At 40.0% G+C, this 16,481-nt stretch overlaps 1 protein-coding gene across 1 annotated transcript in view; it reads left to right on the top strand.

Moving 5' to 3' along the window:
• Window positions 1-16,481, top strand: part of Girdin (protein girdin) — an 818,609-nt gene that overhangs the window by 591,656 nt on the left and 210,472 nt on the right. Inside the window, exons 17-18 of the mRNA XM_080282575.1 lie at window positions 7,867-8,000; window positions 11,064-11,163. Coding sequence (XP_080138701.1) covers window positions 7,867-8,000; window positions 11,064-11,163 — 234 coding nt within the window. The remainder of the gene's footprint in view (window positions 1-7,866; window positions 8,001-11,063; window positions 11,164-16,481) is intronic.

The following is a 16,481-nucleotide window of genomic DNA, read 5'->3' as shown; positions in this document are numbered from 1 at the left end:
CTTCAGGAGACGTGAAGTCACTGAATGTACAGTGAGGTTTGATAAGGTGGAAATGGAAAATGTGAGTGTGTTTAAGTACTGTACTTGGGTAGTGTGATGAGTAAGGATGGAAGTTTAGAGGGTGAAGTGCTTGAAAGGGTGCAACAGGGAAGAAAGGTTGCTGGTTACTTGAAAGCAATGATAAGAAACAGGGAAGTGAGCATAGAAGTGAAAAAGCTACTCTATGACAGTATTGTGATACCAACTCTAATGTATGGAAGTGAAGCTTGGACCTTGTTGGAGGGACAGACGACAAGAGTGAGAGCAGTGGAAATGAGTTATTTGAGAGGAGCATGTGGAGTCACATGGAGAGACAGACTGACACAAAAGGAAGTGAAGGAGTGTTGTGGTGTGGATGTGGATGTGATAGGAAATGTTAGGAGAAACACATTAAGGAGGTTTGGCCATGTGGAGAGGATGGAGAGTGAGAGACTGACGAAGAGAGTGTATGTGAGTGAGGTGGAGGGGGGGAGAGGGAGGGGGAAGCCAAGGATGAGATGGAAGGATGGAGTGGTGAGGTATATGAGAGAGGGGGGTGTGAGCTGGGAGCAGAACAATGAAATGGCGGGGGACAGGGCAACATTGAGGCGATTTGTTTATGGCCACCCAATACGGGATTAAGGCATCTGGCAATAGAAAGTAGATAGATTTATTTATTTACACATATGTTTGTCTTTGTTTACTTTTTGTAACCCATGAAATCATCCATTACACTGAGTGGTAACCCTGTAACAATAACGGAACACCTGGTATCAGAAATCTGGTAGGGAGAGGCAGTGGCTGAATTGGTAGAGGGGTGGCCTCCAGTCCTATGGACCCTGGTTTGAATCTCCGCTGGGGCAGGGAACAGTTAAAGGATTTGAGTTTCATAAAAGCAGACTTTACTGATCTACCAGAAGACCCACTGACATGTCACAAAAGTACCCCCCACTAATACCAATACACCAGTCCCCTATGAAACGGCCCTAGCATGCATTCAATATGGATAGTGGGTGTTAGTGCCAAAGTGGTGACTTGTGGAGGTGTACGGTATGCAGGAGGACTACTGGGCCTTGAGAGCAGGCTACGAAGCCTATGCCTAGAGTAATACTATCTATCTATCTATCTATTGCCAGACGCCATAATCCCGTATGGGGTGGCCATTTGACTCTGAGTTATTTGTTTTACAGGGAGAGGCACTAACCCTCCACCAACCCACTTGACACGTAGGGAGCACTTATGGTTTGGTTATATGGTTACCACCCAGCGTTGTAAATGGTTTCTTGGCTTACAGGAAACCATTTGGCTTGTCACTCAATGTAAAGCCACCTGTAACGGAAAGAAAAGCATTAAGTAATGACAGGAAAGATGGGAGAAATAGGAAGACAGTAGGGCAGGCACAGAAAAAGAATGATAAAGGCTAAGGAAGAAGTAGGCAGCATTACATCAAGTGAGTGGATGATGGTCGCCACCACCTACCACTAGAGTAATACTGTACACATTAAAAAAAAAAATGCTCTAACCAGTTTATTTTACTTTTAGACATACAGGTATACAGGAAGACCTCATTTTAATGGGCTGATTGGGGCCCAAACCGTTCCGAAAAATGTGAAATTATGATAAAAACGACATCTGGACTTCCCCCTGCTAATCCAGACTTTTTCCGATATATCAGGCATTAGTCTGGATTGCATGAATGGTTTTTAAGCTGTTTTGACTACCATTGTGATACTGTACTGTGTTATAACTTCACTACATTAATCAGATGGTATAGTATATATATAATAATACTGTACTCTACACTGATAAACATGTCTTTTGCTTACCTTATTGTGGTGAACATAGCTATAGTGGTCAGGCAGTCCGGACTGCTTCTGGCTGTATCAGACTTTTTCTGATACATAGGAATTTAGTCTGGTAGCTCCTCGAATCTGATAAAAGCAAGTTCCAGTTTATTGAAGTCCGTTATATCAAGGTATCACTGTACCTTGATATACGATACCTCTACATGTGATACCCCGGCTTAACGATGGGGGTAGATATACCACCATACGCTGCCCATCAATGGCCAAACCCCTGTTTAACAATGGGTTGTGATTTTTTTTCTAACTGATTTTGATGATATTTTAGACTAAAATTGTGTGATTAGCTTGATTTATAAACTGTTTTTAGACTTAGATTAATGTGTTTTAACCATAGGTGGGATGAATATTGTCATTTTGGGGTACAGTTTACTAAGCTTGATTTTTTCCAGACTTTTATTTGACAATTTTCAGATTTTATTTGTTGGTTTTAGTGAGTTATTTACAGGTGTTAATCTTAGGTTAGCTTCTTTTACAGCTGTTAGGCCATTTAGATTGGCTTTAAACTTGTTTTTTGACACATTTGGGTGGGTTTAGGGCTTGGTTGGGGGGGGGGTACCCAAGGCTCAAAAACGCATTCCTATACAGTGCACCCTCACATTCTACGATAACGCATTGTGTAAACCAAAGAACTTATGGGAAAAATGGTATGTGGTGAACAGCCCACCCAGGGCTTTGTCTTCGAGACCCCTTCTAACCTACTCTGTCCTGCTAATACTTTTTCTAATAGTACTTCTAGTTAGACTAACAAATAACCAACAAATAGTACACCATGTACCTTTATTTAAGTGACTTCTGGGCTTGTTAACCCCTTAACCGCGGGGCGTCACTTTCGTGACACTTGGGAGCAAGGGATCATACCGTGGGGCGTTGCTTTTGTGATTCTGTGTTATTTTGAATTCACTCGGGCTTCCAAGTGGTGGCTTGTATCATCTATCAGCACTGCCAATGACCAGCACTAGTCAGCACTCCTAATCTCATCTGTACTCCCATCCATTGTTGACAATTTAGCCATTTCTCCCCGTTCTTGACTCCCCTCCCTACCCCCCCTCCATTACCCTATCCTCTCGTCTGCCCAGCCGTGCTATGCTAAGTAAATCTTCCCTGGAATTTTTCACTGATTTCATCCATTGAAATAAGCCCTATGCCGTATTCTTATACCAAATAATATATACAAGAAAGAAATAAGGTAAGTGAGAGTGCCATACACCTGGAATTGGCTAATTATCACCTGACAACACCTCACATGCACTCGTTTGCTAATTTTCGCTGTTTATTTCCCCTTGAAATATGCCGTATAATCTATTTTCGTAATAAATATACATATAAGGAGGGAAGGGAGAAGCCTAAGTGATATTTAGATTCACCTGGAACTACCTAATTTATAATGTATTGTCTAGATTTCCTGCCAATCATTTCACTGCTATATATTAGCTGCTGTCAAGAGGCTAACCTTGGCAGTAATGCATTTCCCTAGGTAGGCCAGCACCCCGGCCTACCCTTATCAGTTCACTCTCATCTTCCAATCTGGAGGTATGTCTGTTTGCTCTTGCTAACTTCAGGGACTTTTCACCCCCATGCAAAGGGCCCTGTGACCTTTACCCCCTACTAAACCTCGTGTGGAAAGAGGTAAAGGGCTGACAATTGATAAAAGAGTGACTACGATCTTTCTATTGAGTAAAACAGTGCAAGTGGAATTGTAAATAATGTGTAAACAGCAAGTGAAAGTAATGATTGTAAATATATGTGAACAGTGGAAAATAGTTTTATAAGTTACTTCAAGTGACAGTGTATAACACAGTGTAAAGAAAATAGAAATGTAAATAACGTAAATAAAATAGAGAACGTAAATAGAAATGTAAATGAGTAGTATTATAAGAATACGAGTATATACCCTGGGAGTAATGAAAGTGAAAGTTTCACTCTAGCATGTCTGAATACTATGAGTTATGAGAGTGAAGGTGAAAGTGACATTCACTCTCAATGCTAGTATACAGGACGAGAAAGTGAATGCTACGTATTTTACTGAAAGAAATTGAATCCCTACAGTGACAATAAACTAATACTATTGAAGAAAACTTATGGATAAAGACTGTAGATATATATAAGTGTTATATAGTAATAGAAATGTAAAGTGTGAGGGGTTTTATGAATAATAAATGACAGAATACCAACAGCGAACTAGCACAAGTGGGAAGGTCATACGAGCTCGTAATTTTCATTGCTTTCACAGTGTTTTTTTTTTTTGGAGTATGGATCCCAAACTACTTGATAATCATAGAGTAGTGTTTATAGTGTTAATATCTGGCTGTGGTAGTCATATTACGGGTTGTCGGGAAGTGTAAAGTGGAGACTTCGTTACCCAACTTCAGAGGTCTCCACAAGTCCTACGGTAATCGACGAAGGCTCAACAAACATCCCAGGAGAAAGCTGAAGGTATGTGCCATATGCATTTGTAATTTTAATATTCTAGGGCTAATAACTGATTTTTGGCAAATATTTTTTGAGAGTCTGTCGGAGCCCGAATAACCCCGCAGGAGACGCAAAACATTGGTAAACATGCCCGCGGTGTAAGGGTTAAGAAGGGAGGGGGGGTGGGTGTCCTTTCCTCTCCTGCTTCATTTTAATGGCCTTACTCTTCAACTGTAATGTGATCCTCTTGCTCTTAGAGGTGAGTACTGCTACGATGCTAAAACGGACCACAGGATGCGAGGTACAACACGTGTTCTTGTGGCAGTATGGAAGAGAAGTATCTGTTTTTCCAGGAAATTCGGTAGATGGCTTGCAGATAGCAGGCCAGCTGCCTGCCATTTTGAATTTGGCTTGTTGCCAGCCACCTGCCTTCGTGTGACTGACTCGCATTGTCCAGCCAATGGCGGGAAGTCCATTCTTGCCTTGGAATCATACAACCTATTCACATGTTGGGAAGTTTGATTTGCAGATTTCATATTCAGTAAAAATAAGCATTTTCTGGGTTGACCTCGCAGTGTAGGTGATTCGCACCACATGAGTTCGCATTGTGTGGGGGTGCACTATACTTTAACCTGTAGATTGCGAGCCACAGCTCAGGCTGGGAAGCGTTGTGTTGCAAGCCACAGCTCAGGCTGGGAAGTGTCGTGTTGCAAGCCATAGTTCAGACTGAGAAGCGATGTGTTGCGAACCACAGCTCAGGCTGGGAAGCATCGTGTTGTGAGCCTCAGCCCAGGCTGGGAAGGTGTTGTGAGCCACAGCCCAGGCTGGGAAGTGTTGTGTTGCGAACCACAGCTCAGGCTGTGCTGGCCAAGCTTCACCGCTAACTGCTTCACCCTTATGCAAACTTATGGTGCTATGCAAAGGTGGAGAGAGAATTTTTTTTTTTTCCCCACCAGATGATGCCCTGGATGTTTTTCTTCAGATTTATAATAAACAAAAACTTTTTTTTTTTTTTTGTACTCCCCTATGCAAACTTACGCATGACCGCACGCAAAGACAGTTTTTTTTTTTTTTTGCACCAGATGATGCCCTGGATGTTTATCTTCAAGTTTATATAAAACAAATTTTTTTTTTTTTTTTTTTTTTTTTTACTATGCAAACTTACACATGACCATACACAAAGACAATGTTTTTTTTTTTTTCCCACCAGATGATGCCCTGGATGTTTATCTTCAAGTTTATATAAAACATTTTTTTTTTTTTTTTTTTTTTTTTTTTTTAATAGTACACCATGGGGTGGGATAAAAAAGGTAATTGTGCAATCCACAGGTTAAATGTTAAATCTACCCTGAGATACGATACCCTGCCCAGCGATGGGTTTTTCCTTAACCAATTGCATCATTAAACTGGGGTATACAGGTCTCCTTTGCTATCCAATTGGGTTACGTTCCTGAATAGGCAATTTAAATTGAGCAGTCGTGTACTGAACTTAAGATTTAATGGGAAAAACAGAGATGCGTTCCTAGACTCATATTTATGTGCCCTTAAACTATACTTTACCACATATTTTATAAATAATAGATGTTTTATTTGCTGTACTTACATGTCACTCAAACCCGTCCCGGCATCGTAAACACTCGTTCCTCACTCCCTCTTCACCCAAAACACTAAACAGTCGACGGAAGGTTTGACAAGGGAGGCTATAAATAAAAGATGTTTCATGTGCTCTACTTTAATGATAACAATCGCAAAGCAATGAAAAACACACATCCAGCTTAGAATTTGAAACATTTTCATAAACACTGACCTATAAAGCTTACGTGTCACACAAACTCGTCCCAGCACCGTAAACACTCGCTCCTCACTCTCTCTTCACCCAAAACACTAAACAATTGACGGAAGGTTTGACAAGCTCGTTTCACCAGCCTTCTTAACATTGGCAGCATTCTTAATCACTGTTGATACTGTAGACTGGGCCAGACCAAGGGCGTGAGCAATGGAGTTTACCCCTTCGCCTCCCTCATGTCGGCTAATGATGATGAGGTTGGACTCCAAATTTAAGCTCTTCCTGGCTCTCTTAGGCTTGAGATCAGAGGCACTAGAGTTTGCAGGCCGCTTGGAAGACATCACGGAACTTGTTCTTGAGGTTAGGTGAGAAATAATAGTGAAAATCACGTCGCTAATGCACAGGAATACAAAGCTAGTGAATCAAACGGGAGGGCGGGAAAAACTAGGCTGAGCCAGGGTTGCCAGATTTTTGTGACCAAAAGTAGCGGTAACAGGCCTCAAATGTAGTGAATTTCAGTATAAAGTAGCCCAACATAATTATGTACAGTATATATACATATCCATCAATATATCTGTCTACAGTATCTCTCTCTCTCTCTCTCTGTCCATGAGTATATACATACAGACGCATATACTGTAATTTAACTGTGCACAACTTACCAGTTGTATGCTGCTCCATTAATGCTCCTGTAATGTTGTTCGAAGTGATGTAAGCCTAAAGTTAATTAACACAGAACTCCTTACTTACTGCATTAACTAAATTTACTTCTTATTTCTTTAAATTATGTCATTTCTTCTACATTCACAGAACTAAGCTGTTTTCTTCTTCACAAAACATAACTCTTACTGTTGGACTTAGTCATTTTTTCAACTTAACGAAAGTATTTTAGGAACTAAAGGAAGGTGTTTTCTTGCACCTCATTATAATTACATATGTAAATAATTATTCAGTAAGTCTCCACAACCACGTCTTCGTAGCTGAAGATTATCAAGGTCTGCTTCTGCATCCAAGAGTCGTGGATGAAGAATACACGACTGACTGGGGTGGTAATCTCACACATTCAGTTCGAATTAAATTGCCAATCAGGAATTAATGCAAGAGTGCAAGAAATTTAAAGAGGGATGATATGATAAATTATAATTCATTATCTTTTTGTGTCTTCAAAAGGTAATTATATTAGGCTGTATTTTAAATGATACATAATCACTAATCAACCTTTGACTTTCATCTCATTAGTAGCCCAGTTTAGCCCAACTCACTTTTAAAGTAGCCCCAAAAGTCACAAGTAGCTAAATTCAAAATTTAGTAATACAGGGTTTCCATAAGTAGCCCAATTCACTACTTGTACCCCAAGCTGGCTTTGATGGGTCACCGCACCATCAATCATTGGCGCGGCGATCACAATTCCAAACAAATGCCTATCGACTTACATTGAGGAACGCTGGACCGACCGCGCTCGTGCGATCTTAAGTGTGAGCCAGAGCAATCGTATAGAGAGCCAAGGGTACTAAAGAAGATCGATCGTGTACGCGAAATATTGTATAGAGTGCATCAGATGACGAGGGATTACTGTACTTGTATTTACTTATTGTAACCCAGGAAATTATCCACTACATTGAATGGTAACCATATACAGTAGCCACAAATGAACACCTGTTATCAGTAGTCTGGTGAGGTAAGATGCTTTAACCAGATGTGACTCATAAAGGTTTGGTTGGGATTGATTATATATTAACATAATGGTGCTGATAGGCAATACGTATCTAATGATATCGCCTCTGCCAGGTGTCAAGGCTTCGTACTGCTATGGAAGTAAAGGATGGGCTTATTGATGAGGCAGCTAGCAAAACTTCAACATTGGAGCGGGATGTGAAGAGACTCAACAAGGAAGTAGAGCAACTAAGGGGTAGTGACAACAGGTAAGGTTATGCACACTCACTTCAGCTCTGTGATGAACAAGTGGTACTGTCTTTTGAATTGTATAATAATAGTATTAGTATTAGTGTTCTAGTATGATTTGTAATAGAATAATGTTTTTATTTTTATTTATTTATTTTTTTAAAATAACAGAACAGAGGAAGGAAAAACAAATGAATAAAAAGAATAATCCCTATGCCCGATTACTGGTGTCCCCCATTCATAAAATATCTATTAACAGTTGGACTTGAACAGCTGTAGGTTGAAGTTTGGAGAGAAACAACTCTGGGGAAGCGAGTTCCAGAGAGATGCATTTTGGGGAATGAAAGAATTCTGATAGGCAGAAGTTCTGCAATATGGCTGAGTGACATTCCAGTCATGAGCGCTACCAGATGCCTGTGTAGCATGAGGGAAGGCATGGAGAGGTGGCACAATAGATGCAACTTCGTCTGAGCATTTGCCATAAAAATATCTGTAAAATAATGCAAGGGAGGCAACGTTCTTTCTTACTCGTAGGGGAGGTAGTTTAGTTATAATAGCAGGGTTATTAAAAATTCCAGCAGCTTTGTTCTGGATTTTGTCTAGTTGTTTTAATACAGCCTTTCCACATCCATTCCACAAGGGTGAGCAATATTCAAGCTGAGAGTGCACATGACTCTTATAAGTTATGGCTAACTGCTTGTCAGTGAAGAAGTTACGGACTCTGTACAATAATCCGAGTTTCTCAGAGGTGGTTTTAGCAAGTGATCTGACATGAGAGGTCTGGCTGAGGGCATTGTTAAGGGAGACACTGAGAATTTCAATACTTTTGGAGATGGAAATATTAGTAGCATTGTAATATATGACTCTGACAATGTCTGTCTGTTAGTAAATTGTATATATTTGGTTTTACTAGCATGAAATGATACAGGGTTGTTTTAGCCCCATTCATTGATCATAGAAAGTCTTGATTTATGGAGATGGCAGTACTGAGTTGAGAGTTAGAGATATTAGACTTTGTAAATGGGTGTCTGAATGTGAATGAACTATGAAGTGTTCAATCATCTGCATATGAGTGGATGGGATTGAGGGTGACAGATGAGAGATCATTAACATGAACCAGGAACAGGATTGGTGCCAGAACTGATCCCCGTGGTACACTGGCATTAACTGAGTGGAAATTGGAATATACATCATCTGCCTTTACTCATATTTTACTGTCGCTGAGATATGAGGAAAGCAGAGGAACAAAAGATGCTAGTCCATACCTAGGGAGTTTGGACAGCAGGGAACGGTGCCATACTCTATCAAAAGCTTTAGAAATATCAAGGGCTACTGCATGAGTTTCTCCATGTAGGTCGATTGATTGATGGATGGTATGAGTCATGAGATTGAGTATGTCAATGGTGGATCTTTTGTGGCAAAAACCATATTGTCTGTCACTAATTAAGTTGTTGGATTCAAGATGTTTAACTATGTGCTTATTAAAATTTCAAATATTTTACCAAGAGAAGATGTGACAGCTATTGGTCTGTACCCAGAGGGGTCAGAGGAACCTCCTGTCTTTGGAATGAGGTGGATATTGGCTTCTTTCCATAAATTAGGGAATGAAGAAGTTGCTATTCATAGTCTGAATAATTTAGCTAGAACAGAGGCAAGTTCTGGGAAACACTTTTTCAAAACAATTGGAGGAATTCCATCTGGGCCTGGAGCTTTGTTGGTAGGTAAATTGTCTAGGATAGATTTTACATATCTTGTCTTTATTTTAAGTGGAACAATTTTGGGAGAGTCAAGTTCAAGTACTGGGATATTCTGGCTGACTTCCTCTGTGGTAGAATTTCCAGCAAATGTACTGGCAAAGATATTTGCTTTCCCATGCGAATTATTTGTAATGTTGCCATCTGAAGACTTTAGTGGGGGAATGGATGATGATAAAGTTATTATTGAAAGAACTGAGAGTTGACCAGAATGTTCTTTTGTCATTAGGGTTGTTAAGTAGTTTTGATGCTTGATTTTGAAGAAGGTTTGATTTAGCAAGATTTATTATGGCTTTTGCATGGTTTCTAGCATTTTTTAATTGAGAGAGTGATTCTGATGTTTTTGATTTTAAGTAAGAGTTATATGCTAATGACTTTTGGGCTGTTGCCCTGGCACAGTTGCTATCAGACCAGTTTGAAGAGTTTGATCTTTAGTGGTATGAATAAATCCATACCAGCAAGTATTAAGTTGCAAATGTGGGGTTGGGTAGAATTGGCATCACTAGAGAAGAAAAACTGCCATGGAATGTCAGCAAGATAATTTCTAAATCCATCCCAGTTTGCCCTATCAAACTGACACTGGGTCTCCATGACAGGCTCAGAATGGGGAGGTTTTGGGGGCTAACTAATGAGGCTTTGATGAGATTGTGGTTAGAGGATCCAGGTGGTGACAGAACCTCTGTCCCGCATTGATGTGGATTCTTTATCAGGAATAGATCCAAGAGATGGGCAGTATGGTCAGGATTATCTGGTATTCTGGTTGGTTGTGTTACCAGCTGCATGAGATTAAACGATTCTGCAGACAGCTCGCACTCTAGACCAGCATCGTCAGTCCTTGCAGAATGCAGTAACCATTCAACATTATGTTCGTTAAAATCACCCAATATGGTGATTTCAGTGCTAAGGGAAAGATTAAGGTTACTCAACTGAGTGGATATGGAGTCAAAAACACTGGGTTCTGAAGAAGCATTGGGGGAGCCATAGGTAATGGTGTACATAGCATTAAAGTAGAATGTAGGATTTTTTTTTGGAGGGGGGGGGGGAGGATGTTTGAATGAACAGTAAGGTAGTAAATTGATTGTTCCATATTCCAGCATGATTTGTGGTCATTGTACAGCAGTACTGTATTTGGATTTTTTTTTTTTTTTTTTAAGCCAACAGAAATCGTGCATAGATACAGAACAGTCAACACAGTAAGGTGTTTCAGTGTTCGTTATTATTATAACCTCATTTCTTTTCACCATTCTTATTTAATCCCAACTTTTGTCATTTAATTGACATTACACTAAACAGGGGCCTCGTGAAAACTGGACATCTCCATTTTCACAGAGTACGTGAAGTGGAGAAAGAAAAGAGGGAGCTAGAGCAGCAGATCATCACTGAACGCAAGACCCTAAACTGTCTCAGGGAAGACTTAGTCTCTGAAAAGGTAAAAAGTTTTTGGTATCCTGTGATTATTTCTTGTGAAATAAGCATACAGTTTATGAATGACATATCTTAGCTGTCTTGAATACTGTTATCTGGTATTTTATATCTGTATTGCAATGTCCAGATAAATTCTCAACTTTTGTTACAATTTCAGAAATTTTGTTGTAATTGAAGCTAATATATATATATATATATATATATATATATATATATATATATATATATATATATATATATATATATATATCTGTCTGTTTATCTATCTGTCTATAACTATCTATCTATGTCTGTCTATCTATCTATCTATCTATCTATCTGTCTATATATATATATATATATATATATATACTGTATATACACATCATCTGATCCTGTGTTGCCTCCTGAGGAGTGCAGGAGCCCGGGGCTAGGCAAGTCAGTTCTGACATTAAAGATGAGAGTGACCAGCCTCACTCATCCTTGGGTGGCATTATGTGAGTAATAAACCCCAACCACCCCATACATATATTTATCTATATATCTGTCTGTCAATCTATCTATCTATCTCTCTCTCTGTATATATATATATATATATATATATATATATTTGGTTTTACGCCTGGTATCCCCGAAGGGCTAAGGCGTTGCTCCTGGGTAGAGGACTTTGAATTGGAGCATGTAGCATTTTATGACCGGATGCCCTTCCTGATGTCTACCAATGACCCTTAGGTGGATTCAATCCTCCAACCCTTTGGTCAGAGCGGAGCGCTCTAACCCACTGAGCCACGGCTGATATATATATATATATATGCATATATCTCATCTCATCTCATCTCATCAGCCGTTTGAGTGTCCACTGTTGGACCGGCCTATCCCGACCTAAGTGGGGACGATATAGCCAATATATCTCTACCAAGTGGCTTAGGCTGTCTGGTAGAGATTGTATGTAGGGGGAGAAGTGATTGTAAGTGTAATTGTTGTGTTGGAGTGGCTTTGGATGTGTGTGTAGTCTGTGAACCAAGTGTAATCAGCCTGCGCAAGCTGAGTGGGTGCAAGCATACTCTATAGTATGCGACACTGGTTCAACCACAGCACTCCAGATGTCCGCCAATGCAGTACGTGGCCAGAAGAACGCTCTCAAAGTTTTTTACCCTGGCGGGGCATGAACCCTTGTTCTTCAGTGTACAAAAATGCTCACTTTACCAATGTACCACAGAGGCTTCATATATATATATATATATATATATTGTATATATTCTCCATTCACTCACTCGTTGTAGTGTTGCTTTGAGTGTCTTCCCTTTCCTTTCTTCTTTCCTTCCTCTTCCGTCTTTCTTTTCTTCATTCTTTCCTTTTCCTTCTGCCTATGGGTGACTCTACACTGAGTGACAAACCAAATTTTTTCCTGTACACCAGGAAACCATTTACTGTACGTCACTGGATGGTAACCATATAACCAAATTATGGCGCCTGGTGGTTTAATGAGTAATTATGGCGCTCCAGTTGGATTGAGCTGGTGCAGGTTTATATCCACGAGGTGGTTGGGGTTTAATGCTCATGTAATGCCACACAGGGGATGAGTGAGGCAGGTCATTCTCATCTTAAATGTCAGAAACAATTTGCGTAGCTCCGGGTTCTTACGCTTCTCATGGGGCAACATTGGATTGGATGATGGATCGATGGATATATATATATACATATACACACATACGTACATACCAGGAAACCATTTACTACGCTTGGTGGTAACCATATAACCAAATTTTGGCGCCTGGTGGTTTAAGAAGTAATTACGGCACTCCAATCGGATTGAGCCAGTGAAGGTTTATATCCAAGGGGTGGTTGGGGTTTATTGCTTACACAATGCTGCTCAGGGATGAGTGAGGCTGGTCACTCTCATCTTAAATGTCAGGACCAACTTGCCAAGCCCCAGGCATCTACGCATGTCATGGGGCAGTGTAGGATTGGGTGATGGATGGATGTATATATATATATATATATATATATATATATATATATATATATATATAATATATATATATATATATATATATATATATATATATATATATATATACAGTAATCCCTCTAATATCCGAACACCCAATATCCGAACATCCCCACTAACCGGACATAATCCTCCTGGGATCCAATATTCCCAAAATGGGCCAAAAACCACAAAAAATTCGAAAAAATCTGACTTTTTCCCTCCCATAATTTGAAATTCCCGCCTGGCGCCAAACAGCTGTTACACCATGGTCCCTTCACCCCTTCCTTCCTCCCCCTCTCCCTCCCCTGTCAGGTTGCCATTTGGTATTTTTCATTACCAAGTGTGGGCCAATTTGGTAATGAAAAATTCGTTTGGTAATGAATTAGAATAATGCATTACCAAATGGATTTTTCACATGTATGAGGATACACAGGATGGAGATGGTGGATTGTTTGCTCTCTCTGATTAATCTGCTACCCTACATAGTGTGAAAATAATCAACATGGTGTTAGTTATAAGGAGAGTGATTACATGTATTTCCACTTGTATATATAATTAGTGAAGAATATATGCTAGCTTTACGAATTTGGTAATGAAAAGTTATATTTGACAATGAAAGTTGAGGAGATTGGTAATGTGGCTGTTGCGATCTGGCAACTCTGTTACCCCACCAACATCAACAGTCACAGCTTAACTCCGATGGAGAGCAGATACTCATAACAGTGCAAGCCACAGGTGCTTGTTTTTTGTGAATAAACAGTGAATAAACTGCAATACCTTGCCACTAGAACACACAGGAATTTACAGTGTTGTGCAGTGTTAAGAAATTAGAATTTAGAGTGCAGAGGATTAACTGTGGACTGCAAACTGGCGGTTCAAACCAGTCCAAGAGCAAGGGACTTGTAAGTACCCAGAATGTTTAATATTGTATAAACTCACCTCTAAAACCTCATTTTATGGTTCTTTTGCATTTATTTCAGTCTTTTATGTCCCTTATTGGTGTGATTTGGGTCTTAAATAGGTGCAATGCATGTCCAGAGGGAGTTGTATAGGTGTTTTTCAGAGTTAGGGTCCATAAGTACAAGTCCATAAGCTGGGGCCCAATATCCGGACAGGACCACTATCCGGACCTGCCTATGGCTCTATTGATCCGGATATTGGAGGGGTTACTGTATATATATATATAATATATATATATATATATATATATATATATATATATATATATATATATAGAGTATATAATCTCTTACCAGATGCCTTAATCCCATAAGAGGTGGCCACAAACAAATCGCCTCCATGTCGCCCTGTCCCCTGCCATTTCATTGCTCTGCTCCCAGTTCACACCCCCTCTTTCATATACCTCTCCACTCCATCCCTCCATCTCATCCTTGGCCTCCCCCTCCCTCTCCCCTCGTCCACCTCACTCACATACACTCTCCTCGTCATATAGATAGATATATATATATATACTGTATATATATATATATATATATATATATATATATATATATATATATTTATATTTATATTTATATACAGTACATCCCCACAGTACGCGAGTTCCTAGTATGCACAACCCCCCTTGTAAGCGAGGACCTTTTTTTTTGTGTGTGTGTGTGTATTTTTTATTAGTATGCGAATTGAACTCCTTGTAAGCGAGATGGGCAGTGAAGAGTGGTCCAGATCCGGGGTTACCCTGAGTACGTAACATTGCCCCCCCAAGAAGCGATAACAGTTGCTATGCTAGGCCCACCTTGTGCAGAGAGTGGACGAGGCTGACACAGAGCAGGAAACAGCAGCAGTACTGTGTGCCCTTGATGAATTCAAGGAAGAATTCAAGGACATCGAACGCTCTCAGTTGCGAGTGGAGGAGGTGATGTCTTCACTGGACAGAACCTTCCGCTACTACACAGACAAGCACAACCAGGAAGTAAACAGACGGAAGCAAACCCTCATCACCCGTACCTTCAACTCCAAGAAAGTGAGGAATCACTCCCATCAACATCAGAAGAGCCATATCCTGAGGAGGATCAAGAGGATGATGCAATGTCTGAGGTGTCAGAAATAGACTTTGAAGGGTTTATGAACGAAGTGAGTGCATTACGTAGTGAAAGTGTCGAAAGTGGTGAGGAAGGTGGTGTGTCGGATGGTGTGGTGGGTGATGCAAGAGATGCATGCTAGGTGCCTCGTCCTGCCTTAGATCCTCTTCTTAACCTCCATCAAGCCTGTTGTCCTCTTGGGTTAAGGTGAGCAGGCATATTCTTGTTGATTTAGTTAAGCTATATCCTTGTTGATTTACCTAGTAAAGCCATAATCTTGTTGGTTTACTTTATCTTAGGTAATATGTCTTAGATAGTTTCCCTGTACAGTACAATACTTAGGTCTGAAAGGTGTCTCAAGGGTTGCCCATGAAGGGGGGTGCCGCCCATATATAATTTTTCCCATAAGTTTATGTGTTCACAATACACGAATTCCTAGTACGTGATATCCTCTGCCGCCCATATAGGAGCGTACTAGGGGATGTACTGTATATATAGACGAGTAGCTCCACAGGAGAACTCTTCATGCACCGGTTTTAAAAAACGCCGCAAAACAGAGCTAAAGAAATGTTTATAAAATCAACCATACAATATTTATGAAACACATATCTATATATTCCTCACACTTTCAGCTTTTAGTACGCATGAAAAAAATATAATTTGAGTCATCATTAACTGATTATTAATAGTCAAGGTCAATCATGATCCTCTCCATCCCCTTAATATCTGAATTTATTCAAGTTTGTAAGGGTCTTAATAGTTCGGTAACATTAATCTAATGTTATAAATGAAATTAAATGTGTCCTGAGTTGATGATATCATCTCAGGATTTTTTTTTTTTTTTTTACCCCAAAATAAATTAGTTTCACCCACTGCACAGGGACAAAGTAATAATGAAAAGGTAATAACATGTAAAAGAAAATAGCAGCACACTCACAATAATAATATCATTAGTAATAAAATTAATAATAATTATAATAATGGTCCTAGTAATAATAATAATCTATCTATCTATCTATATACCTAGGCTGCTTCCTCCAAGGAAAGGGAGGTAGCCGAGACAGGACGACACACTCCCCATTTACTCATCCATTCAAACACATTCATTCGCATCTTAGCCCCAAAGGGGAGAACGGACAGATCCTCACCACACCACACCACACAAAGGTCAACTGCACAATGCAATCAGTGACATCCGCAGCAGGGCCCAACAGCAGAGCTGGTTTACCCCTGCCACATCATAACGGACCCATCCCCTTACCCGCACCTGACCTGACTAGCTGATCAGACCAAATGCGGGAGAATATC

Source organism: Coenobita brevimanus, chromosome 94, assembly GCF_032717465.1.
Source record: "Coenobita brevimanus isolate Jiangsu-jjx chromosome 94, ASM3271746v2, whole genome shotgun sequence".
Taxonomy (NCBI): Eukaryota; Metazoa; Arthropoda; class Malacostraca; order Decapoda; family Coenobitidae; genus Coenobita; species Coenobita brevimanus.
The sequence above is the reverse complement of the archived record's forward strand: the minus strand, read 5'-3'. Positions and strand labels throughout refer to the sequence as shown.